The sequence below is a fragment of the Prosopis cineraria genome, unplaced genomic scaffold (genome assembly GCF_029017545.1).
Source record: "Prosopis cineraria cultivar Desert tree isolate PC_DT_omini unplaced genomic scaffold, ASM2901754v1 PC5, whole genome shotgun sequence".
Taxonomy (NCBI): Eukaryota; Viridiplantae; Streptophyta; class Magnoliopsida; order Fabales; family Fabaceae; genus Prosopis; species Prosopis cineraria.
Genome location: NW_026555336.1, coordinates 38,421,093 through 38,448,305, shown reverse-complemented (window position 1 = coordinate 38,448,305; position 27,213 = coordinate 38,421,093). Strand labels below are relative to the sequence as shown.

The 27,213-nt window shown below is 31.7% G+C and overlaps 2 protein-coding genes across 2 annotated transcripts; one reads left to right on the top strand and one right to left on the bottom strand.

Moving 5' to 3' along the window:
• The first annotated feature begins 8,997 nt into the window (after positions 1-8,997).
• LOC129311614 (probable L-type lectin-domain containing receptor kinase S.5) lies at positions 8,998-14,316 on the top strand. Its single transcript, XM_054953975.1, has 2 exons — positions 8,998-10,539; positions 13,147-14,316. Exons 1-2 carry the CDS (start codon positions 9,225-9,227, stop codon positions 13,941-13,943), a joined length of 2,112 nt encoding a protein of 703 aa, XP_054809950.1. The 5' UTR covers positions 8,998-9,224; the 3' UTR covers positions 13,944-14,316.
• A 3,153-nt stretch (positions 14,317-17,469) lies between these two features.
• LOC129311691 (kinesin-like protein KIN-14E) lies at positions 17,470-26,757 on the bottom strand. The gene is made up of 24 exons (XM_054954105.1): positions 26,439-26,757; positions 25,653-25,882; positions 25,461-25,533; positions 25,215-25,346; positions 24,898-25,136; positions 24,448-24,775; positions 23,070-23,169; positions 22,801-22,982; positions 22,492-22,607; positions 22,216-22,318; positions 21,830-21,982; positions 21,601-21,747; positions 21,299-21,499; positions 20,712-20,876; positions 20,533-20,634; positions 20,312-20,452; positions 20,024-20,218; positions 19,804-19,930; positions 19,518-19,720; positions 19,231-19,413; positions 18,945-19,040; positions 18,441-18,638; positions 18,030-18,301; positions 17,470-17,942 (listed from the first exon to the last, which is right to left on the bottom strand). The coding sequence occupies exons 2-24, from the start codon at positions 25,808-25,810 to the stop codon at positions 17,750-17,752; spliced, it is 3,807 nt and encodes a 1,268-aa protein (XP_054810080.1). The 5' UTR covers positions 25,811-25,882; positions 26,439-26,757; the 3' UTR covers positions 17,470-17,749.
• Between the last annotated feature and the right edge of the window lie 456 nt (positions 26,758-27,213).

Here is a 27,213-nt window from a genome sequence, read left to right as displayed (position 1 = left end):
AAAAAGATATATATGGTAACCAAAAATAAAATAAAAAAATCATAATTTGTCAAATAATTGTATAATATAATATAAAATGATCTTATACATATCATCACACTTGTCGCTTTACTTGGTGTTCAAAAATGAAAGGTTTTCTTTTCTTTAAATATTTTTATTTTTTTGATAGAATAATAATTTAGGTGAATTGGTTCGAGGAGTTCACCAAAACATGCCTTCAAACTCATTAAGTGTTTATAGAAATATTAATTAATTTCCCATCAAAAAGATCTTTATATTAATAGTGAGATTTAATCTCACGATCTTATAAATTATGTGTCCAATACTTATAAATTAAATTAATTTTTGTTGGTTCTTTAAATATTTTTACTATCTCATATAATAATATACTAATACATTAATATTACTAAGTAATTTTATATTTTATTTAAAAAATAAAAACACCAAATGTTTTTTAAACAATTTTTTAGTTTTTATATCTCATTTCAATTAAAGAAATCAATTTCATTAATTTTATTATTATTAATGAAAGGGACCCATTTTCTTTCTTTCTTTTTTACTTCTTTCATCCCTTAACTTTCACTTTCTTTTTTCCCAATGCGAGTGTGGGGTATTCCCTCTCACATATTTAGAGAGAGAGAGAGAGAGGTTTGAATAAAAAACAATTATTTACAAATTGGTGGTTAAAAAAAATTAAAAATTGAAATGAAAGCTAAAAAGTTGAAAGGTGGTTACGGACATAACACATTAGGATTGATAAAGCTGTGTTTAGAGTCCGAAATAAAAGTAAGGTTTAAAAGGCGATTCATTTAAATTTATTTTTATAAAGATTTAAATTTAAAAAAAATAATATTTTTTTAAAAAATTAACCTTTCAAACATGATCCTAATAAGTTTTAAAAAATGAGCTCGGGTGACTTTTTTAAACTCGTTTTTATTTTTTTGTTAAAAAATAAAATATTTTTAATTTTTAAATTGAATTTAAACTTTAAAATATATGTTTATACTTTAAAATTAAAAATTTATTATTTATTTTTAGTTTTTAAATATTATAATTTGTATTTTTAAAAAATATATGAAATATTATAATAAAAAATTTTAATTTTTAAAAATTTAAAAAATAAAAAAATAATAATAAGGGCTTATGGGTTTAACTTTGAGCCCTTTATATAAGAGTTGAGCTTTAAAAAATGAGATATTTTAAAAAAATCAGACTTAAGAGCTTGAATTCTTAAAGGATGAACCTATAAGGACCAAACTTATATAGGTTGGGTTCATTCATTTTTTAACTCTAACTGTATTCATGATCATTAATAAACAATTATATATTTTAAAATTCAAGGCATCTTTTTACTTTATTATGATGCGCCTATCTTTTATGAAAGCTTCCGCCAAAAAATATTTTATGAAAGCTGCATTTCTTTATTTATATATTAATTAATATGGACAAAGTGCAGCTGATTGAGAAAAAAAAAACTTAACTAAAAAGTATACTTTATGCACATGAGGGTGCTCCCTCTATATATATATATATATATATAATACGCACATTTTATAATAATTTTTTTATAGGAGACAACTCTTGTTTGTCACTCAACTCAATTGTCATAATATATATCTATTTTTAAAAATTTTAATTATTATAAATTTTACACTAAGTGCCTTTATAAAATTTGTAATGTTAATGAGGACAGACCACACTCAAACGGTTGGTTGATAACAATGCAATTTGATGTGATAAATATTGAATACGTTCAAATTGTAATTATTTTCTTACAATATTTAATTTTACTTCTTTCTATTTATAATTATCAATTATCAATTCTAATTTTAGAATTACATTTTTTTAAAAAAATTAGGATTAATATACAATTTGAACCTTAGGTTATAGGTTAAAAGATGCATTATAAACTTTAAACAATTAAAGTTAAGATAATTTCATCCCACCATTAAGTTTCTATAAATATTCATCAAATTGGAGCCTAATGTGTGATTTTCACCAAATAAAGATAAAAGAGAGATGGATAGTAAAATTTGGTAAAAGTTACATATTAAGCCTCAATTTAATGAATGTTTCTTAAAGGTGAGAGCAAAATTACTCTAATTTTAATTGTTTAGGATTTAAAATATATTTTTTAAAAGTTTAAAATTTAAATAACTCTTAAATAGTTAAACTTATAGTTCAGGGTTTAACTTGTATGTTAACTCAAAATTTTATAAGAACCATACATTAAATGTTTTTTTTAGATTATGAGAAGGAAAATAATAGGAGGAAAGAAAATGAGGAGGAAAAAAGTGAGAATTAAATGTTTTTTTTATATATATCAATATATGATTGTACTTGGATGGCCAGAAAATCACGTAAAAGAAACAAAAGCAAATTTTCTCTCTGATTTTTTTTCTTGCAAGTTTATACTCCCTCCGTTTTATTTATAAAAAAAATTATTATTTTTTATTTTTTTATAAAAGTAAAATTTCCTATCTAAATATACATTTATTAAACCACCCCTTATAATTTAAATTAATATAAAATAATTAATATATGCTTTTGTTAATTAACATAAAATATTTTAATTTAATTTAAATTTTTAAATATAATTATTATGATTAATTAATTTTTTTAAATTGTGTAATATTTTTTTATATATATAAAACGGAAGGAGTATATATTTGTCTTCTTCATCCACCCCCGCCCCCCCCTCATCTTTTCCTTTTGTTATCTCCTGTTTTTTCCCCTCCAGTATTTGCTTCCCCGTTTCTCTCCCTCAAAATATAACTAATATTAGAGTCGGGAATAAGGACCGGGCTTAGAGGGTCGGGCCTGAAAGCCCTGTTTAAATAAAAATTCGGGCTTTGAAAATAATTTTTTTTAAAGTAATCGGGCTTGAGGGCTTAGCCCTGATAAGCCCTGTGAAATAGGGCTCGGGCCCGGGCTGCCCTTCAAGCCCTGTTATATTATTTTTTTTATTATTTTTTTAGTAAAACACGTGTTTGAAATCAATGACCTGCTCACCTGATCCTACACACATTATATTATTATTAGTTTTAATTTATTCTAAAATTAATTTAATCTAATTTAATAAATATCAGTGTATAGTATAAAATTTATGATATTTTTTATTTTTCTATAATTATTATGTTTGTATATTTATAAAAAAAATGAACTATTTTTTAAATGAAGATTTAGATTTTATTACTAGACTTCTAATGTATGTTATTTAATTTTTAAAAAATTATGATGATTTTAAATTTTTTAATTTTAAAATATTTTAATTTATTTATAATGTTTAATTTTATTTTAATATTTTTATTTTTTAAGAAACAGCTTACGGGCCTGGCCCTGAGCCCTGAGTATAAGGGCCGGGCTTGAGAAATGAGAGTCAAAATGAGAAATCGAGCTTTAGGGCTCAGGACCTAAAGGGCCGAGCCCATAAGGGCCGGGCCCTTATGGGCCGAGCCCGCCCGTATTTTCAGCTTTAACTAATATGTACTTGCTTGAGTTTAACTATACAACATATTTTACATATAATTTTTTTATATTTTAATTATATTAAAAAAAACGTAAGTAATATGTGCATTACTTATTGATCAATGAATCTTTTAAAAATGAACATTTCCTCAAATAAACGTTACAATCGAAGCTCTTCGCAACAATCACAATTCAACATTCAATTAATCATATCTAATCTTGCAAAAATTATACGGATAAATTTTTCCTATTGAGTCAATAATTTTTTATTTATATACTTTTTAAAAAAATTCTTAAATAAATTAGGTGCACTACGTTATTTGTGGTTTGTTCAATTAGAATGTCTCAAGTTATTTAAATAAAATTTTATGTGACATTGTTTTAATTAAGTTTATTTTTATAATAAAATATATATTTAATTTCTTACATTTTCTCTTTCTATATCATTAATGTTAGAATTAATTTATATTTAATATTATATTTTTTATTAGATAGACAATAAATAATGTAGTGCATTCAATTTATATAAAAATTTTTCCTTTTCTTTTTCTCAATAGAGATTTGAACATTAATTCGCTGCGTTGTAAGGAACCAGTCCTTGCCCTAGATCAAACTCCATTGATAATTATGATATTTCTTTATCACACAAGGATTTGAATTCTTAGTCGCATGTTATGCATAACAAACATCCACACATATTTTGCTGACATAAAATCTTGGGGGAAAAACAGAGCACACATATATTAAAAGCATCAACTATCAATCAATCAACTTCTACAAATCGCGTAGAATCATCAACTATCTTCGACAAGTCGCGAAGAAGCAATAGGATTGGCTGAAAAAATCTATTCTCATTGGTTCCTATACTTTGGTCTACCGTTAATATCCCATCCTCATTGGCTCATATCATTAATTTTATTATGAAAATATTTGTTTACGCTTATAGAATTGTTTTTGTTTTCGCACTTTTCATCGTATATAAATTTATAAAGATGAATCTAATGGTTGGGTCCATTATAAATTCTCATTTCTGATCAAGGATACCTGGTTTAATTTGTCATTGTTTGTCATTTGTATTGTCAGTCCTTGCAACTAATACATTCTCTGAAGGAATGCTGTCCTCACCTTCTGAGTCTACTGGATCAAAGAAATTTTTTTCAATATTCAAGAATTGATGATGATGTTGAGCTTGCAACTCCTGAATTCCCCAACCTGCCAGAAATTAAGGCAAGAAACTTACTGATTTTTCAAATAAAAAAATCTACAGCCATCTATGATTAAATCTCAAATTTTAATGGCAGAATATATGTTTTGAGTCCATGTTTATTCCTTTGTCAGACTGACGTTTCAGGTCCTACCTATATTCCCAAGTCAAATATTCTTGCCCCGTCAATTGTGTGCATTTGAACAGCACTTCTGATTCCCACGTGTTCCCCATTCAAAACTGTTTAGTCAATTGCCTTTCTGAGTGAAATACTACTGCTATCTAATAGTTGAGTTCTTTCATGCATAAATGTAACAAGTACATGCATTCAGATCACCCTCTTTGATAGTTGTTATGCTCATAGTTTTCGTTCTATTTTGCCTGCCCATCTCAATGGCTTCAAAGCTGTCATTTGACGAATATGATTTTGTACAGAACGTCAGTGATTCTCAAGAAACTTGGTGCGTCGTCGTTAGAGCACTGAGGAAGTGGCATATCAAGCAAAATAACCCAACATACGCTACTTGGAACATTTCCTTTCTTCTCATTGATGAAAAGGTAAATATCTCAGCATACTCATGCATTAATCTTTTGACATATCAGCACTCACTCATCTTTTCAATTCCTCGGCGTAGGGGATCCAGATTCAAGCTTTCATCCAGACCAAAAGTCAAGTCCAATAATTTGAAACAAAACCCGCAGAAGGAAAGGTTTACTTCATTGAAAACTTTGAAGTGCTCCCTAATGCTGATAACTTCAAGGCAACTTCTCACCCTTGGAAGATTAACTTCCATGCAAATACCTTTGTCAAGACACATGAAGCTAATATCATTTCAACTGCATTCAATTTTTACCCTATTAAAGATATAATCAGTAAGGCAGATTTCAAAAAGAACGAGATTGACATTGATCATTTAGTAGGTATGTAAGCAATATCTTCCTCTGACTTACATTTCATATTATTTCTTTTAGTTCTTATACAGTCTATTCCTGTTTTCTGGACAGACGTAATAGGATTCATGCAAGGGTTTGGCTCTTATATTTTTAGAAAAATTTAAAGCTTATGCAGATAAAAACACTGATGTCTCTTACATTTTCCAGGGAGAGGTCTATGAGGCCTTTGCTATGAGAGTGCATACAATGCTTTAAATGCAAAGAGTCCTGATATGAAACCTCCTTTCATTTTTGTTGTTCAACTATGCGCTGTTGGCTTCTATAAAAGTAAATTAAGTCCATCCTTACTGTTTGCAGAAGACTTCCCGCATGATTTTGCAAGCTATATGTTTGTCTGTGCTTTTTTTTCCAGACAATCTTCAGCTCTCTAACTATGGATTAACAGCAAGAGTCCTTTTCAATCCTTCAATCAATGAAGTTCAACAGCTTCATGAAATGTATTACCTTCCCTTCATTAGATATTGTATAGTTGATGACTAATGTTATAGTTTCCATGAAGCAAATTCATATAATGCCTAAAATAGTTTGTAGTATCCTTATTAATCAACCATCTACCTGATAATGAAAATGGAGTTCAACATCATTTTCACAAAAAAAAAAAAAACGTTAATGTAGTAGGCCATTGCAACTTCTTTTAAAATGATCAACAACTTCATCATTTTCAAATGGGAGAATTACATGTTAGTGATATGGAGGTATACCAAGAACTGCTTGAATCATGTTGAAGGATATTGTCCTTCAGAACTATTATGGCACATCGAAACGACGGACCGACAGTTTTCTAAGATGAAACATCAATTAAGTCAAGATGTAAGCCACTTCAACTTCATTTCATCATATACTACTAATGCCTGTATCTTGTAGGGCTGTTAAAGTATGCTGCTTCTGTTGTTCTTTGCAGTCTTGTTGAAACATCAATTAAGTCAAGATGAGTTCAAACGGTAATATCATCAATACTTAGTAGTATTCCTCCAAACGATAATATCTTCCTCGTCGATATGTAATGACATGTCCATCTCAAATAACACCTCAAGAGGGAAACAGAATTTGACCAAATTAAGCTATCCAATCTCCAAACTCAATGATACATTTTCATATTAATTCCTCTTTATTTGACAGTTCAAATTTTTCCTCTCTAAATTTTTAGGCACTTTATAGCTATCAGAAGTAACATTATAGAACTGCATTTCTGAAACATTTCAATGATTGAAATTCTGCTTGTGACTATTTCTGTCAAGCCGGAAGGGGAGTTCATGGAATTAATGTAGTTTTAATCAATTGAAGAAGGTAACTTTAAATGTCAAATGAGATTATCTAAGGTAAAAGATAGCTAAAATAAGACAGCTAAAAGAGCGCTCAGTTTAAATGATCCAAGTGATTCCATACTACTATCATCTATAAGCTTTTTCTGTAGTGTTTTTTTAATAGAAATTGCAATTCACAACTGATCCTAAATGACAAATTTAAGTAAAAGTAACTAAAAAAATTGTCTATGCTGATAATGGTTCTATATACTTGTTTAACTCTATTCATCATCATCTACATAAAAGAGTATTGAAAAAATTTCTTCCTTTGCGAATAAATATCTGTCAGGCATATGCAGATTCTTATTTAAAATATAATTTTTTTATAGGTCATCAATCAAAAATTAAACAATTTATCCAAGTGATGCCAGTAGAAAACTTAGATGTTTCTATGAATCCTTCCCCCCAAACAGATGCTACTATAATATCATGCAAGATTCCAAATAATTGCATCGTTCAAGTAAAGAGCAGAGTAGTTAACAAAAAAGCTTTGACAGAACTTACATTCGGTATATTTTATTATATAGTTTTACTTCTTATTTTTCTTTCTGAAGTTGCAATTTTTATTATACTTTAACTAGAAAAACTACATGTAATGACAGGAAATGACCATAACATACCAAGAGCTAAGAAGTTAATTACTTCAGGGATAAAGAGAAATTCAAATCTTAGTAATAATAATTGTAATGTGTGCACTATCTAATTGTTGTGCCCCAATCGATTGTTAAAACATATGGAATAGCTATTGCAAATGAAATATTTGAACAAAAAAAAAACACACTATATTTGAAGGAAATATGAAACGCCTCTTTTAAAAAAGGGTTAATATACAATTTAAATTTTGAACTATAAGTCTGGGATTGATTTAAACTCTAAAATTTTAAAAAATATATTTTAAATCCTAAACAATTAAAGTTAGAATAATTTCATCCTACTATTAATTTTAAATAAATATTCATCAAAATGGGGCCTAATGTATGATTTTTCTCAAATGAGGGTAGGAAATTTGATGAAAATCACTATTTTAAAAAATTAATAGACATTTGTTGAAACTTAATAATGAGGGTGAAATTGTTCCAAGTTTAATTATTCAGAATTTAAAATATACCTTTCAAAAGTTTTGAGTTCAAATAGCTTCTAAACCTATAATTTATTGTTCAAATTGTTTATTAACTTTTTAAAAAATGTACTCATTACTTTTTTTAATTTCTTGATGCTTAAAGCTGTATAATATAATATATCATTTATTACTAAATGAAACAAAATTAAATGCATAACTTATCATATTTCAAGTTAGAGAAAACATAATCATCAATTATTATAAGGATTAAGAATACTGAAAAAATAAAACTATAGAAACTTTAAAAATAAATATCACCCAATCTTTCTGATATTATAGAGACTGAAAATACTTAAAAAAAAATATAAGAATTAAAAGCAAAACTTGATAAAACTATAAAAATTGATAACTATGTTTTTCCCTTTAAGTTATGAATAAAAAAATAAAATTATTATAATTAAATTTAATTTACATCTGCGCAATATTTTTATCCATCTTTCCATTACAAATTCAATGTTCAATTGTTATAATTTTAATTTTTTAAAAAATTAATTAATTTAAAAACAACCAAGAAGATAGTTTCACTTTGTGAAAGAAGACCTAAGTCATCCTTTTATTGATGAGCAGCAAAAAATTGGCAGATGGAAGTTTTTTAACTCATGTATATTTTTGTCAGATCATTTTGAATAAAAAATCTTATTCAACAATGCCTGAAAACAATGACTTTATTTTTTTTTCCTTAATTTCAAAATCGTGCAAGGCACGGGATTAAATCTAGCTTTTCTGAAATCGACATCGGAAATGTTTTGCTAAGCCAAAATTGAAGTTTCAATGAAGTGAAGGTCCACGGCCTTTTCCGTACCGGAAGTTGGACTCGCAAGTCATAACATTTTTCCACAAATCTGAAAGCATCATGGACTCGAATTAGATTCACAGCATCTTCGTTTACAGAACACAGGAGCGGTGACGTTTGTTTCCATCTCAATCTCATACAGTCATACTCTATATTTTTATTTATAATTATAATTATAAAATTATTATTAGAATCCAGTGGCATCGAAGGATATAATTAAAATAATGCGTCCTCGAAAAGCAAGATCGAAAGAAACGGTGCACACCGCTGTCGAGAATAGCCGTGCTCTCTGTTTTCTCGGCCTCGCTGAGAAAAAGAAAAACAGTGACGAGAAAACCTGAGAAAGCTTCAATCTTCATTAATATTCATATATCTTTGGGAATGCTTTCCCTCCCATGCAGCTTCAAGCTTCATCATCATCAGCCGCCTCGCCGCCACAACCCTGACATGAATCCACGCCCATGCGTCTCCCTCGCCGCCGCCTTCATATGCATTCTGCAGTTTCTGTTCCCGGCGGCGATGTCCCAGCCCCAAAACATGAGAACAAAACAATACGTCTTCGGCCCCTTCGACGTCTCTTATTACGAAACCTTGAAGGTCATTCAACCGGCATCGATCAACTTCGGAGCCCTACAAGTAACTCCGGACACCGCTGGTAACATCAACCTCACAGACACCTCCGGTCGAATCCTCTTCCGGCAGCCCTTCAAACTCTGGGAAGACGACGGAAAGATTGCTTCCTTCAATACTTCCTTCCTCATCAACGTCTTTCGCGTCAACAACGCCACTCCCGGAGAAGGCGTCGCCTTCGCCATTTCCCCATCCCTCGACCTTCCCCGGAACAGCCACGGCCAGTACCTCGGCCTTACCAACTCCACCACCGATGGCAATCCCGACAACCACATCGTCGCAGTCGAACTGGACACCGTCAAGCAGGAGTTCGACCCCGACGACAACCACATCGGACTCAACATCAACAGCGTCAAATCTAAAACCAATGTGTCCCTGTCTCAATTCGGAATCCAGATCGCTCCAGACGGCGCCAAATACTATGTTATCTGGATAGACTACAACGGTTCGAGCAAGAAAATCAACGTATTCATCACAGAACAACCTGACAGAAACGCTCCCATAGTATCAAAACCCAAAGAACCAGTGTTGACTTCAGATCTGGATCTCAGAAACATCGTGAAACAGAGCTCTTACTTCGGGTTCTCTGCTTCCACAGGAACAACCTACCAGCTGAACTGTGTTCTGAGATGGAACATGACAGTGGAGGTTCTTTCGGAAAACAAGAACAAGACGCGATCTTTGAGGATCAGTCTGGGTATTGGGGTGCCATTGATGAGTTTGATTGTTGTAGGGATCGGTGGGTGGGTGTATTGTGTGTACAGAAAGAAGAGAAGAAGAAGGCTGGATGACGAACAGATACTGGGGACGCTGAAGAGCTTGCCGGGAACGCCGAGAGAATACTCGTTCAAGGAATTGAAGAAGGCGACGAATAATTTCAGCGAGAAGAACAAGCTCGGAGAAGGAGGGTTTGGGATGGTGTACAGAGGGATCTTGCAGAAAGAGAATAACATGGAAGTGGCAGTGAAGAAATTCTGCAGAGACAAGATGAAATGCAAAGATGATTTCTTGGCTGAACTCACCATCATCAATCGTCTTCGTCACAAGCATCTTGTTCGCTTACTAGGTAATTTCATTTTCGCCCACAGTAAATTCTGTCTGTCTTTCTGTTGCTTTTGTTGAATGATTTAATTCCTTATCCTCAGTCTGAATGATGAATCTATCTGAAACTAGGAATAGATATATCAAATCAGATCAACACATTTAAACTGAGGAAAATCTAGCACATTTAGAGCATATCAGTAATGTCGTCTCTTTGTTCTGTTCTGCGTTGTTGTCTATAATTCAGACATCAGACCAAGATATGCTATAGTTTTTTTTTTTTTTTTTCTTTTTTCCGCCAGAAGATATGTTATAGTTGTTGGTTGAATGAGTAGATAATTTGTTTCAGGGATTTAGAAAATCTTAAAAACGTAAGAAATATTTGCAGATTATTTATTTATTTGTTTTGAATTGGATCTAAATGGGCATCAAGGCAAGCTTCAATAATCAATATATTGCACACACACCCCAACAAACAACCTTATCCGAATTATAAATTATAAAGACAGAATAAATTGAATAAGTCTTCTTTTTTATTTAATTTTTACATGTGTGTAAGTTGACTAAAAAAAGGCATTAATTAGCCATTAGATATGTAAATCCTTTACATATGTATTGTTAGATCATTTTAAATTTATTAAAGTAAAATTTCTTCCTTCTTTTTTTCATATTTCAACCTAATAACTAAAGGAAAAATAAAAATAAAATGCTCATAAAATATATAAATGATAATTTGATCTCTTAAAATGTTATAATTTTTCAGAAGTCCTTAAAGACTTTTCTGTTATTAATGATTTATATAAATTATTAAATAACCTTTGTTGAAAATAAATAATTCACAAATTTTATTTAAATATTCACAATTTTCTTTCTTATAATCGCAACAATGCAATAGTAAATAAAAAATTTAATATGCAAAGTTGTGATTTGTTGTTGTATTGTTAAGAAAATAACAAGAAAAGCTATGAATATTTAAAAAAAACTTGTGGATCATTTATTTTCAATAAAGGCAATTTCATAATTTATATAAATTCATTAATGATAGAAAAATCCCTAAAAACTTCTAGAAAATTATGACATTTTGAGATACTAAATTATCATTTATATATTTTAAAGAAATTTTATTGTCATTTTCCAATAACTAAATGCTTACCCAAAAAAAAAATCTGAAAATGAAGAGTTTTGGAAGGGTTTGATCCACACCATAACCAATAGTGCTATTTTCATATTTTGGTTCTCTTCTTTATTTTATTTTCTTTTTTTAGTAGCTTCTTAATTTTTAAAGTAGAATATTATTTTAAAAAAAATAGGGAAACCATGAAAAAAGAAACACGCAACTTCATCCAGTTCACCAAATTTAAACTTACAGGTGATCTTGAAACACGGAATTAACTTAGCTGGAAGCCACAAAAAAAAATCTTCCCAATGTTCACTTTTTGTCTATCTGAAAGAGATTTCCTTTGTCACTTAAATGTGAAAAATATAAAAAAAGAACTTGTATACAAATATGCAAGTCTATTGTAATTAAGGCCAAAAAAAAAAAAACAAAGCCATGCCAATCTTATTACCTTGTTTATTATCTTCTTACAAGGCCAATGATCATATATATGTAGTTTTTATTAGTTAGAGTTATAGTTTCCAAGTCAAATGATTCTTTTTTAAAATGCGTATAAAATAAGTCTATTTTATATTCTTATGTACAAGACTGATATAAAAATAAGAGATAAGCTTGGCCTATTTTTCTCCAGTAGTTTAAAACCATATAATAAAAAGTTGCATGGTAGCATGATAATGTATGCTTTTTTATATTATCTCGTGCCAAATAAATTAAAGTACTTAGCAATTTATTGAACACATGTCACAGTCGTGGTCAATTATTGTAGTTTTTTTGTTATTTGGTTGTTGATATCATACATTTGTGCTGGCCAGAACGTGCTTTCTGGTCCCTTGATTTCAAAGCTTTCAACTTTTTCTCAGTTTATATTATAAAATGTCCTGTTTTTTTTTTTCTAACATCTAACCACTAGAGAAGGATTCCTATTAAAAAAAACTAAAGAAAAAAAAAAAGAAAGAAAGAAAGCAACTGATAAAGAAGGATTACTATTAGCGTGCGTTCTCCATGATTGAGATTTTTTTGTCGAAGATTCTTAGTTCAAGCTTTTGAAAATTCAACTCGGTGCTTTTATGATGGGAGAAAAATATAAATATTTGATATTATATACTAAATATATTTTTGTCTAATTAAATAAATCAGAATAACTTATTTTTAAGGCATTAATAATATTAAAAATAAGAGTTTGTTATGTTAGAAATAAACACTTAAAGTATAGCAGAAGGTTAATAAATAAAGTTTTTTCTTATATAGAATATTGTTATAAAGAGAACCCAAAAAGAGGATGATAAATTAAAGAGGAGAAACCGGATAAACAAATTCTGTTTCCATCTTATGATTGTAAAGAACTTGATTAATTTTACTGAAGTATGAGTGAACTAATACGTTAGTTTTGAATTGTAGACCTAATTAATTTCCATCCACAAATTTTTAGAAGACGGGTTAAGGAGAGATTAGAAGTTAAATTATTCAGACGCTCCACTTCAAGTTAAGAGCATATAATTTGATAATATGGTGCAGGGTGGTGCCACAAGAATGGTGTGTTAGTGTTAGTGTACGAGTTCATGCCCAATGGCAGCTTAGATAATCACCTTTTCTTTGAGGAAGCTAAATCCACAACCCCTCTCAGTTGGCACCTCCGTTACAAAATTATCTCCGGAGTAGCCTCGGCACTTAACTACCTTCACAACGAGTACGATCAAAAAGTGGTTCACAGAGATCTCAAAGCCAGCAACATCATGCTCGACTCTGACTTCAACGCTCGCCTCGGCGATTTCGGCCTGGCTCGAGCCATTGAGCACGAGAAAACATCGTACGCCGAGGTTGAAGGCATCCACGGCACGATGGGGTACATCGCGCCGGAGTGCTTCCACACGGGCAAGGCCACACGACAGTCTGATGTGTTCAGCTTTGGAGCGGTTCTTCTCGAAGTGGTGTGTGGCGAGAGGCCATGGACGAAGAAGGAAGGCTTTCAGTTGTTGGTGGATTGGGTTTGGTATTTGTATGGCGAAGGCAGGATTCTTGAGGCAGTGGACGAAAGGCTTGGGAATGAGTACGACGTTGAAGAAGCTGAGAAAATATTGAAACTAGGGTTAGCTTGTTCTCATCCTATTGCTAGTGAGAGGCCGAAGATGCAGAGTATAGTGCAGATTCTAAGCGGGGCTGTTCCTGTGCCTTACGTGGCTCCGTGCAAGCCTGCTTTTATTTGGCCTGCTGTGGATTTTGGAAGCTTCCTCAGTGATCTCACAACACCATCTTCTGCCACTGTAAACACACCGTTTCACACAGATTCAGACCCTCTACATTTATCAAAGTGAATGTGTCTGTGACATAATTTGAAAAGAGATGATGATGGGTATAGTGATTGAGATGTGAGCTTATTATAGACAGTTACATTGTTTTGTGCTATTCTCTTCGGATATATAAATGTATAAATGTGGAGGATCTAATGTTCTGCTTACATATACAGTCTCACGAGTGTGTTGATGATCAATTTTCTCTTGTGGATTCATGATAGGTCGTCTCTAATTATTTGAGGTTCAGTGACATCTTGTATCTTTTTAGACAGTAGATTCTTCATGTCTTGGGAAAGAAAGAAATGGATTACTTTGGTGTCTGAAATACTCTGATTGAAAATGTTGTTCTGTTTTTGGTCCTAGGATTTATTCCAACTTGAAGTTGTGATCTTAAGTAAGTATTTGAGTTTTTTTTTTTTTTTTTCAAGGTGATCGATAACTATTAGTATGCGGTTATTGCTTGTTCGTATTAAATTACTAAAAACTTCATAACGATAGTGAGTAATGATGACGATAAGTGAAACATAAATAGAAATGGATAAACATTGAAGATTATGAAATCTTTGGTATAAATGTAAGATGTGAAAAGCGGTTTAACATAATTTGTAACGTATATGTTCAATGAAAGAAGCCAGTTGGAGAGAGAGATTTGAATTAGCATCTTTCTCGAATCCCTGGGAGCGGTTTCAATGATTCATATATAATTAGATTTTATACCCGTGCAATGTATGAAAATCTTAATCCTCATTTTCATTTAAAGTAAATAAAAAAGGAACGATAATATTTTAATGAGTTTTTTTTTTAAAAAAAAATAGAATGTTATAAAATTTTATTTGAGATGTAAAATTTTCTAACCACAATTCTCTCTCAAAAATTGAAGTCACCAAAATCTTTGATCCAAACAAATTATAAAAATTAATAGAAGTTAAATCATGAGTAAATATTAATTTGATAATTTTATAAAAATAATAGTTTGTAGAAAGTGTGAAATAAAATTTTATATGTGATTATAGATAAATATATAATAATAAAAATTAACAATATGTTTTTATTTCCCCAGCATATTTGTGATTAAAAAATATAAATAAATAATAACTTGTTTTTTTATAAAATTTATTATCCCATATATAAACAAATATATAGTATGCGAGAATTCAAGTATGTTTTGCTGAATTCGATACGTCATAGACTAATAGGTCTCAGGCAATTTAAGAGTTCGGGGAGTCTCAAATCATATATATATACACACACACACACACACACACATATTACAGAAATGCTGGGCTAGCGCAAGGATTTTGTACATTTCATGCATCGGCTTGAACCCTAAATTTCGATTATCATTTCACAAAAGAAATGCTAGGTGGAAGTCTCAGAAAAGTTGAGTGTATACGAACACAGACAGCATAACTTAATATGTGTTTGATTTTTAATTTATTAAAAGTTCATGTGGCAAAAAAATTTTATTGTAACAAAATTTTATGTTTAAATATAATTTTTTAAAAGTCAGTTTGATACATTAAAAATTTTTAAATTATGATAATAAAATGTATTTTTAAATGTAGAATTATAAAAAAAATTGTGATAATTTATAATTTTTATCATACAAATGTATTATATTAGAAATGTTTATAAAATTTTGATAGAATAAAATGTATTTAACAAATTTTTGACTTTACCCTTATTAAATACTCCTTTATTAAAAATATAAGACATTTTTAACTGAATCTCACCTCTAATAAAGTAGTTGCCTACTTTTTAACTACTCCTATTTTTTCATATTTAATCCTATTAAATACCTATAATAAATATAAAGTCATTATCAATGGGGGCACTTTAAAAAAAAAGGCAATGATTATACCTCAAAAGATTAAAAATGTCTTACATTTTTGAACATACAACTCTTCAAAAATGCCTCACATTTTTGAACGGAGGGAGTATATATATTTAAAAAATAAAATATTCTAATGTTTAATAACTTTCTCAATATTTAATGAAAATAAAAGGGTAGAGAGGGATATAATAATTATTGAAATGTCCTATAAATATAACTAAAATAAATACTCTCTATTTTATAAATAACACCAAAGCTTCATAAATAAGGGCTTTTAAAAAGCTTTTAAATTGCACATTCCAAAATTCACTTTTAAGTGAGTTACCAAAGTTCTTTTGTAATGTCAATTTGTGCCAAATATAATTACCTAAACAATATTTGGCATTTGAAAAGTTGAAAAGGGCTTTTAAAAAGTAGAGAGTAACAAATCCAAAAGCACCCCTGAACTTTTTTTCTTTAGATTATTAACTCAATTTCTGAATCCAACTAAGTTGGAAATTAAAATTCATGAAATAAATGAATAATTGAGAGAAAGTTCGGTGACAAATATTTCTCCTATTTCAGATTTGTATGATAGCACTGAAACTAGAAAATTATGAAGAAAATATTGGACTTGCTTACCGCATTATAGTACTAGCAGTTTCACTGGCAGGGGAAAAATTATATTTGTCAAAAAATAAATGAATAAATACGTATATTTGGTCAAAATCATACGTAGGATAAATGAATGAATGAATGAACATAAATATTTTTAGGATCTATATTATATTGTATGGATATATAACTTCAAAATCCATTCAAGTTCTGTGAATATTTTTAAGATTTATTTTATATTGTATGTGAATATTTTTAATATCTGCCTTATATTTTTATGTAAATAATTTCAGAATTTACTCTATATTATGTGTAAAACTTCAAAATTCATTCTATGTTACACGTGGATAATTTTTAGATTCACTATTCTAAGATTAAACTGTGCCTATACTTCTAGATGTGACACAATATGTAATTATTTGATTAATCAAGGGAGAAAGAAAATAATTGAACATAAAAATATTCAAGAAATAAATAACAGACAACAAAAATGTATGGATGATAGAAGTTTGCTATCTGAGTGTACCTCCATCTCTATTAATGTTCATTGACATGAGCATTAATCTCTAATCTAATAATTATAAGGGCACTCACCTAAGGGTGCCAAAAATAAAGTAATTGTGATGATAACATATTATAAAAATAGAGATTGGGAGGAAAAAGAAAAGAAAAATATAATGAAAAAAATTGAGAACTTTCTCATTTTAATATGTAAAATTCAACTAAATGCCTCTATTTATAAATACAAATATATGAATTAAATTAAATTAAATATACAAGATAATAATATTGAAAGATAGTATGATAACCAAAAGATATTAAAGAATCTAAAATAATGGACATCAATATAATATCATAATATTTATAACAATATTTATTGTACTCTTATAATCATTACTCCATATATTATATATGAAAAAGTCCTCCAGTTGACTTCCATCAATTGTTTCATTTTATTTTACATGTCAAATGAAAATGCCGTGTGATAGAGTCTTACAGTAACATTTTGTTACAAATATCACAATCCTAAAAGCAGCACAAGTAGGCCGAAGAATCTGAGAATGGAGACACAGACAGAGGAATCCCCCCCCCCCCTCTCTGTAAGATGATTTTACAAACTTGGGCAAAAGAAAATGATCACATTTAAAGTAGAATAGCGTATACATTCATATGTGCAATGAGATAAGGATTAACAATATATACAACCATCATATATAGCCTATCCTAACTGCGTATTTTGCAAAGCAATACACCATTGCAATTAACAATACAGCGCAGAAGGGGAAAAAAAAAAATTCAATGTCACCGTTGAATTCGATCACCAAAAGATTTGAACTCCTGAATCTTGTAGGATTGGTTCCTGTTTGTTTACGTGAAGCCTCTCACAGAATCTGAGTCCCTACATGGAATGCCGGCCATCTGACCTCTCTTTCGTTGGCCTTTCCTCCTGAATTTCTTCCAACTCTTCTTCATCACCCCTTCTCCCTGCCTGCTCCTTCCAGTAGGCAACCAACTTCTTTAATCGAGCCACCTCTTTTGACGAAACATTTTTGCTCGGATCATTCACAATTGATCTCACTCGTGACGCGTACCTGAATATCCACAAGAGTATAAAACAAAACTCAGCATGAAGCCCGTGTGCAGGGGGAAAAACATATGAAAAAGATCTAAGAACATACATAAGAGAGTTGTGTGTCTCGTCCAAGTTTGATTCAGCTGGGGATACATTCACGAACATGAGAGTCTTAGCATTACCACCAAGTGAGTCACTCATTAGCATAGTTAATTTGTGATTCCTGTAAGGTGTATGTTGACCACCAGAAGATAAAGCACTGATCACATCCCCAAGAGCTGATAATGATTTGTTGATGCTTTGAGCTTCTTTAAGTTGATTCCCTGAGGAACCAGACTTTTTGATCCTTTCTGAACCAGCAAGATCTACAAAACTTAGCTGCGTATTGAATCCAATATAAATTATAATGCATCCACTATTCGTATATAGGAATTCAGTCTTAATTACATGAAATTACAAGTCAAAAACAGGCATGCATTAGAGTTAATAAAAAAAAAAAAAACGTTCAGAAAGATACCTTTCCTCTTGCAACTGATTGAGTTTGAAGGTTGGTGCTTTCAATTACAACTGACAATATCAGATGGGATCTTGAGCTTTCTTCGTTCATCTGAGTTCCAGATGTATGCCGTTGCTCAGATCCTCTTTGTATTATGCTATTCAATTCCTCCATAGTGGAAATTGGCACCACTGTTACATTTTCAACAACTACCATGCCCTAATATAAAATAAAACAAACCACACAATATCAGACAACCAAAAACCAACAAATCGCTTTGTCATAATTGCTAGAAAAATATGAATAAACAATATAACAATTTGAAAAAAAAAAACATAATTTAAGCACATAAAATATTAGTAAATTTCTAGCTCGTATATTGCAATTACAGCATATTAATTAATTATCCCGCCTTTGTATCGTCAGCATATTAATTATCCCAAAAACATTTTGGATTCTTATACGTAAGAGAACTATAGATGTTTTACATGTAGAAATTCCCAATGGTTGGGCAGAGAATGTCACCTTTGAATCCTTCTTGATATCTAATTTTAAACGCTTTGCATTCTTAGGCAACAAAAGATCTACAAGTGTATCTTGATATAGCTCCACCATGTATGCCTGCAATATTTGATACATGAGAAGTCCTTCTAAGATATGCTGCATTTTGCAAAGTTCTTCAACTACTTTGCAGAAGGTAAATAAAGCTATGATCAATTACTTAAGTGATATCTAATTTATTGACTGTATACATTAAAAAAGTTTTAAAGAAGCAATTAAATTGTATAAATCATCTTTTTCGAACTATTACCTTTAAAGAAAAAGAATATTTATTACTCTCTCTCCTTAAAATTTTGAAAAGCTCAGCAGTAGCACGCGGGGTAAGCCCAGGGTTGTTGTCAGTTCCATAAATTGTGTATGTTTTTCCAGAACCAGTTTGGCCATAAGCAAATATGCAGACATTATAACCATCTACAGCAGACTGAACCAGATACTGCATGGAATATCACCAAAAGAAAAGTTTTAGTAATAAGTACTGCATAAATTATCCAAGGCAAGAGAAGTCTATAATCTTATGGCTGATATAACGAGACTTACTCTTGTATCCTCAAATACATCTTCTTGAGTAGCATCGTCATCAAATACACGGTCATACACAAACTGCTTTGGTTTATCATCCTTCCATGGATGTTCAACAGTAAACTCATCTATGCTAGTCAGAACATCTCTTTCTTTTTCATTAATCTCTTTTTCGCTAAGAGGCCTGCAACGGCAGTAAACTCTTATCTTGCCTTTCATATCTGAAATAAAAATCAAATATTGTAAATATGCCATTGAAATGTTATATACACTATCGTGTAGATATATACTTTTTGTTGCCCACCTTCTATTGTGTTGAAATAGCGCTTTCGTAGAACTTGCTCTTCCTTATAAAGCGCTTCCATTTCAGCTAATTGAGCCCCTTGCATCCTTAAAATGGCAGCTGTTTGTTCATTCTTCCTATCAATGTCCTTAACAAAGAAAACAGAAACTTTAAAACACGAGCCCAACAACTGTGTTGTCACACAATTTGGACTACTCAATTATTGACAGTGTATCAAAACCTCTTTCATTTCTCTTAGTTCTTCCAGTTCCCTTGAATTATTCTGCAATGCAACCAACTCGGCATCCTTGGCTGAAAGAGTGGATTCAGCAGCAGCTAATTCTTGTCTGAATCCTCCTAGCTTCTTTTCAAGGACATCCACATGAGATTTTAAGGCTTTGCGTTCTTGCTCAAATCTTTGTTCAAGAACACTAATCTGCATTCAGCAAACACCTTGAATGTTGATTCAGCATCATCTAAAAATAGTGGGTTTTAAATTGAAGAAATGTGTTTAAATGTTTTATATTACCTCATCACCATTCCTCTTCTCAAGTTCTGATAGTTTCCGTGCCAAAATCAATTTTTCATTCGTCAATCTCGTAATAGTTTCTTCTGCCGCAAGCAGCTCATCTTTATGAACTTTTAGCTCATTTTCAAGCCTACGCAAACCCTATTTATCAAAGTGAAAGCAGCCATATTAACCAGATATTACCTTACACATGAATAACAACACTTTCGAAAGTATCTTGCCTGTTTATTTGCTTCAACAGGCTCTTTTTTTGCATTCTCTAGCACCAGATTATTCAACTTGGTCAATCTTGTTTCCATATTCCTTTTCTCCAGCATTGCAACCTAGTAGATTCCATAATCCGTAAGACAACATATTGCAAAAGTGAAATTGGATCAGTTTAGCAAGTTAAGAAATTTACCTGAATAGCCTTATCCTTCTCATTGCACATTGATCTAAGCCTATCACATTCACAAGTAACTTCCTTGAGACTTTGTTTATCAGCATTTAAGGATTCCTTCAAGGTCTCCAATTCTTCTTGCATTTTCCCTTCTTGCTTTTGTTTTTCCCGCAATTCTTCCAGCAACTATTCAGCATAGTTTAAAATCTTAAAACATTTAGCTGACAATTCATACAAGACACCTTAATTTGAATGAAAATGATGTTATGCCAATTTTTTTTTTTTTTGGAATGACAAATTATTAGTACGATGTTTTGTACTAAACGTGCTTTTGTCAAAGCTTTATGCATCTAATAGACCATGTCCACATAGATAGTTTAAGCAAGAAGAGGCTTCGTTCACAACTAATGCCAAAGTTCAACTTTGGTTCCTCGGCTCTCTAGTGGAAAGCAAAAGTGGATATGATGGTTGACCTCTAGGGGTTCATTTTACCATGCAATGATCCAAAAAAATGTACTCTAGGTAACTAGGCATAACAACTCATTTTGGTGATTGTTGTCCAACCAGCTTAACATCCTACAGTAGATACTAGAAGCCTGGTGGCATACTTTATCAGCATTTCTTTGAGATTCTTCAACAGCTTTTGACAGATCTTGAACACGTCTTTCATATATTTCCAAAGTGGGACTCTTAAAATTGTTGCCAACATCTCCATTTACAGAACCACCAGCAGCAGACCTTGCTTTGGAATATCGGCGCAACATCACATCATTGATATGTGTCTGAAGAGCTACACAAATTTCTTCCCCCTATAAATAAAAAGAAATTGTCAGTAAGGCAAAAAGAAGCACATGTAGAATGTTAATCAAGCACAAAACTAAGTGCTTACTACCCATGATGATATTTATACCTGCTTTGTTTCAAACTGGAATATGTGTAGAACACCTGCAACTCGCATTTTGAAAAATACTGCTGTATTGCTACTTCCAAACTGCATTATGTCTCTTAACTCAGCCGAGTGAAGATATTCCTTTGGAACAGGACGGAAAAAGTGAACCTACAATTGAACGAAAAAACATAAATAAAAAAGCACACTTTATTACTAAACACACAAAAGTTGTATGCATATCTAAGTTTACCCCTCTTTTGTTAATGCCCAATATTATTCTTCCGGGAAGAAGTCCAATAGGATCATCAATCTTGCGAACATGAAAGAAAACGGAATTGCCATAAGGAAGTGCTCTTAATATACGAAGGAATTGTTGCCTTGCCTCATCTTTTGTTAAATGTTCCTGTGAAAAACGAATCAGAAAAAAAAGAAATGAAACAGTGCATTATTTATGCATCTGAAGGAGCACGCTAAAACAAATATTGGCTTATGTATTTCAGAGTCATTGACATACACTCACAATAAAGTGATTAACAACCAACTAACAACACAAAAATACAAACCTCAGCTATTAATTATTAATTGGAGGCTAAGCACAAAAAAGTGATGGAGTTTGGCAATGTCTAGTTCCCATACCAATGAATGATAGCGAGAAAGGATGTCTAGTTCCCATTCCCGTTTAGCTCGTGTGATTGCAATCTGTCTAGGTAGGAACCTCTCCAGAAGTGAATCCCAATCACTGAGATATACATAAGCATAAATCTCAGACAATTAAACTCACGAGTTTAAACTTAAAAAAGTGTCAACTGTCAAGCCTACTCAATGGGGCAAAAATCATTAGAAAAAGGTGCTGAAATAAATCAAGTCAAGCTAAATGCTATTGCAGGAAATTTATGTTTTGCAGTCACATACGTGCAAGACTCAGGTGCTCTAACAAATCCAATTTCAGCCAGGATTTGCAATGCAGACAATTGGGCAGCATCATCTCTTCCAACAGGATAATTACCCAAGATATAATCATGCTGCAACTGTAACAACAAATCACAATAATCAACAAATATAGAATTTGAAGATAAATGCTTAATGCACAAACTAGATATGCTTCATTGATTTTAAAAATAAACATTCATGTTGTTTTTTCATTTTTTTTAACTCGGAAAGCAAATAATCAGCCTCTAGAGACATTAACAAAATTCCAAGAGTTTAAATGAAAAACCATACTTGTACATAGCACAATTGCACAAACATAGGATCTGTGACAGCTTCATCTGACTCCCGGAATAGCCTTTTTTTAAATATAAGTTTACATTGCAAGATCTCTCCTTTGCTTCGATCTTTTGCTGCCTTAAATTCTGCTAAGATGTCTCCAATATATTTATTATCATCCAATCCAATGTACTCCTCTGAGTGCCAGCAAAAGGATAGTTATACAATTCATTCCAATTAGTTAAAAAAAAATAAAACAATCAACAAGTGGAAAAGAGACATGCCATTTCCAGAATCCGGTGATTTGGAGCCAGTGACAACTTTACGGCATTCAAACAGACTGAAGCTATTGTACGTCGATAGTTTAATGATTCCTGCAAGTTCCTGAAGCAAATTTTGTATTAGAAATAAAAATAAGGACTTAAAGTTCAAAAGCACATGCATGTGATTGAGTGTCTAAAATAATTCAAATAAAAGTCCTACATGCTGTACCTACAACATCATTACTAAACCCATACAACCTCTATTTAAATGGTAAACCTAACTTACCAAATATGTCATTCATTGAAAAGAAAAGGAAACATACGAATCTTGATTTCAACATTTCGCAATATTGGATGACGTGACACAAGGAAAAGACACTGATGAGAACTTGTCGTGAATGCCTCAAATAAACGAAGTTGCCACTAATGGAGTATAGTGGGAAACTTGGATCAAATTCCCCCAGCGAGTTGGAATTGAATCAAGCTAGAATGATGTTCAAAATGTGATAAACAACAGCCAACAGGATTTGGTTGAATTATCCAAGTTGTCACTAAAATAAAACTATTCTAATGTTTGTGAATCCTCCAAATCCATAAGTGAAATGTAAATGAATTGGAGTTTGTATTCAATGAATGTGGGATCCTTAGGGGTGAGAGTTGAAGCCTATCCTAGCCAAATTAAATTGCCAAGTCACCTCAATTCATTGGTCAAAGGAGCTTAAAGAATCACTTAAACTTGATTAAAAAGCTTTCCAAAAATTCCTAGTATCCTAGGTGATTAATGGTAGTTCTATTTAGACACATCAAGAAGAAACAAGGAAAGCAGCAAGGATAAGCCTTAAAATCAGAAAAATGCCGATGTGATGTTAATTTTCAACATCAGATTATTTAGTAAATCCAAAAAAACGGTAAGCAAATGCTTAAGTGATAGGACCATGAAGATAAGCAGAGCATGTCAATAAAAATAGATTAAGGTAGAATCCAAAGCAAGAGGATCCTCCTATTAAAAAGTTTTTTTAATTACCATTATACGTTATGAAGCAATACACATTAGCTGAAACCCGTTTACAAATTAGTACCACTATCATTCTGTCTGCTTTTCCCTTACAAACTTGGGAGTGTTGATTATTAATATTCATCTAAAAGTAATTCCATGTAGCTACCTCAAGCTTAGCGTATTGATTTTCTTTGTTATCTTGAAATTAACCAAAACTGATTTTATTTGTTAGATTGAACATAATCTTTAAATAACTATGCATTCACCTAGCCCTTCCTAATTATTTACTTGTGCCATACATAGTCTCCTAATTGTTTATTTTTCCTTTCTGGATTTTTTATTATTGCATAGTATTTAATAAATTTGTAAATGCAAGCAAGTCCAAGTAAAAAAAAAACGTACCTCAACAGCATCAGCAATGGTTGTTGCCATGTCATAAGTGATTTCTTCAAAAGTTTCATCCAAAAAGAACACTATAGTTGTGAGCTTTCTTCCGGTTAGCAAAGCTTCAATCTCCTCACGCCCAGGCATAATATGCCTAGGACCAGCTTTGACAGAACGTTTCAAAGCATTTAATGTATTTAGTGCTATGGCTTGGATTTCAGCATCAGTGGTCACATTATGGGCAACATTATGAACATATTCAGACAAATATCCTCCAATGTCTTTACTGGGTGGCATAGAGGATGCACATAAATACATCAGCTCCCATGCTTTAATCAAGTATTGCCTGTTTCAAGATAACAAAGGCTTGAACATCATGCACATATACCTGGGCTATTACAGCTTCAATAACTCTAACTGTAAGTCCAGCCAACATGAAGATTAACAGTAAATGGAACATACGCATACCTCTCAGGGTTGTTTCTAGTTTGTTTCGATATTTGAACAAAAAGTTCATCTCGGAGTTCTGAACGCTTTAAACTGTGCTTGTATAGTTTACCTACAAGCTCAACCCTTTCATCTAAACTTATTGGATTTACTCGTTCTGGAGAATCTACTCCCATATACTTCAAAATTATCTGAAATAGTTTAGTTGCCCGGCTTACCATATCACCATTTATCTTAAGCAATGATGTTGGTATAGGATCCTGCAAAAATTTGTGAGTTAGCGCTTATGTGTTAAGAAATTCTGACCACATATTTTGATGAAATTGGTCTTTTACTACCTTTTGGAAACACAACATGTCTTCAAATGTAAACTTCTCTCGAGCTTGAGGGCCTATAGATCTTTTAGAAAAAAATCCACGTTTCCCAGCAGAATTAATTTGTTTTTGCATTAATCTTAGAAACCCTTCAACCTGTCACAAACAACATTAAGAAAAACTTAGTGATAATATATGAAGACAAGAGCAAACAGCAAAGATCACGATGACATATAATGCATATCTAAACTAGCATATACATTATCCTACCTGGAATCTATCCATCAAGGGCACGGCGCCAGCAAGTTCTGCCGGAATAGCCATTGTTAGAGTTGAAGGTGTTCTGCAAGAGCAACCGGGGGGGGGGGGGGAGCAAATACTAAGTCACACACCGGACACAACAATAATAATCACTATTTAAATAAATTCTGACATATCTTCAAAAGAAAGAATGATACTGACGGGGGTGCAAAATTGGAACTATCACTGTCGTAATCATCACCATTGCTAACACCAGCATGATTGTGAACAGGGGTATCATCGTAACCATTACTAGAACTAAAGGAAGGTCTGTTTGTCCTCGTACTTTGGGCCATAGGCGATGGCATATCAATGGTCATTTTGCTGAATTCAGCTGATGAACTGAATTTTATAGTCTGCCTCAATAACAAATTTGGCTCATGTCTACTCCACTGCATGATTAAGAAAAATGAAACATAAGTAAATAAATAACAAAAGGAAATAACAAAACCCAAAAAATTGCAGCAACTTTTAACTACGGAAAAATCTGAAACAGACATTAGAAAAAAAAAATGATAATTCGCTTCTGAGGAGTTAATATATTGTCCGCCTAAACAATCCCTCTAAACCCCAACTAAGAGAAACAAAAACCTATGAACCGTCGAAGTAATAAGAAAGAATGTAATTGAAGAAAGCTACAAACTGAAACGTATAGGCAATCCACAGGACTAAGACCCAGCCATTAACTAAAACATAGATGATCAACGGACATAAACCCATAAATCTAAGAGCGAAAACGCAGGACTAACAAGCACGAGATCGGCAAAACTAGGAAGTCTTTAATAGGGAAGACACTTCAATGGACTTGACCATTGACACGGCAACACCCAGTTGCAGCATTAGGCCTGCGCTTTGAACATCCTCAAGAAAACTAGGAATCGAGTCAACTGATAACCGAAGGATCGGGAAAACAATGTGAAATGAAAGAGCAAAGGGTAAAAATCTCACCTTTTAAGCGGAAACGAAAAGAATGTGCAGAATAACAGTGCCTGAAATAGTGATAAGCAAAGAGGTGAAGAAAGAGATCTGGGGGTGAAGGCAGGTCAATGGAAGTCCAAATCGTTAGAAGGAGGGAAAGGAGAAGATAGAGGAAGCGAGAGAAGCGTGAGGGAAAAGGGACAGAGAAAGGTCACGAGAGGATTATAAATGCCAAGGGCAGCTGATTTGCTTTTTCAGCGAAGGAAAATGGAAGATTGAATGAGAAAGAACAAAAGAAGAGAGAAGATGCATCAACAAACATAACATACGCAAATGGCATTTGGATCTCTCATGTCCCGTACCACACCGTTTTTTTCAAACGGAAAATATTAATTGAAAATCAGTATTCCAAGTTGAAGCACACAGGCCTGTGATACGGCCAAATCGTCGTTTTTAATTTTTAAAATTTGAAATCTCCAGTGCCCGAAGAAAAGCTACAGCTCTCCCTACTCCCTACGGTTAAGTCACCACGAATTTCATATATTACTATGTTGTTATACATTATTATGCGACTCCCACTAAGTGGGGAAAAAAATACACATTATATATCACTTCCTTTATTAAAAAATATAAAATATTTTTAATTAAATTTTATTATTTAATAAAATAATTATTTATTTTTAAATTAACTATATTTTTTATATTTACTCTTATTTAATAGTATATTTTATTTTAAAATAAATATAAAGTGATTTATTTAATAAAGACACTTTTAAAAGAATTAATGATTATACTTTAAAAAAAT

What these genes read in the sequence shown, in the direction of transcription:
- LOC129311614 (XM_054953975.1), top strand. Translation starts at nt 9,225, where the DNA reads ATGCTTTCCCTCCCATGCAGCTTCAAGCTTCATCATCATCAGCCGCCT. An exon ending in GCATCTTGTTCGCTTACTAG is followed by an intron (nt 10,540 to 13,146) that starts GTAATTTCATTT and finishes AATATGGTGCAG; the next exon opens with GGTGGTGCCACAAGAATGGT.
- LOC129311691 (XM_054954105.1), bottom strand. Translation starts at nt 25,810, where the DNA reads ATGACCATTGATATGCCATCGCCTATGGCCCAAAGTACGAGGACAAAC. An exon ending in TGGGCATTAACAAAAGAGGG is followed by an intron (nt 21,748 to 21,829) that starts GTAAACTTAGAT and finishes GTTCAATTGTAG; the next exon opens with GTTCACTTTTTCCGTCCTGT. An exon ending in AATATTCTTTTTCTTTAAAG is followed by an intron (nt 19,041 to 19,230) that starts GTAATAGTTCGA and finishes CAAATATTGCAG; the next exon opens with GCATACATGGTGGAGCTATA.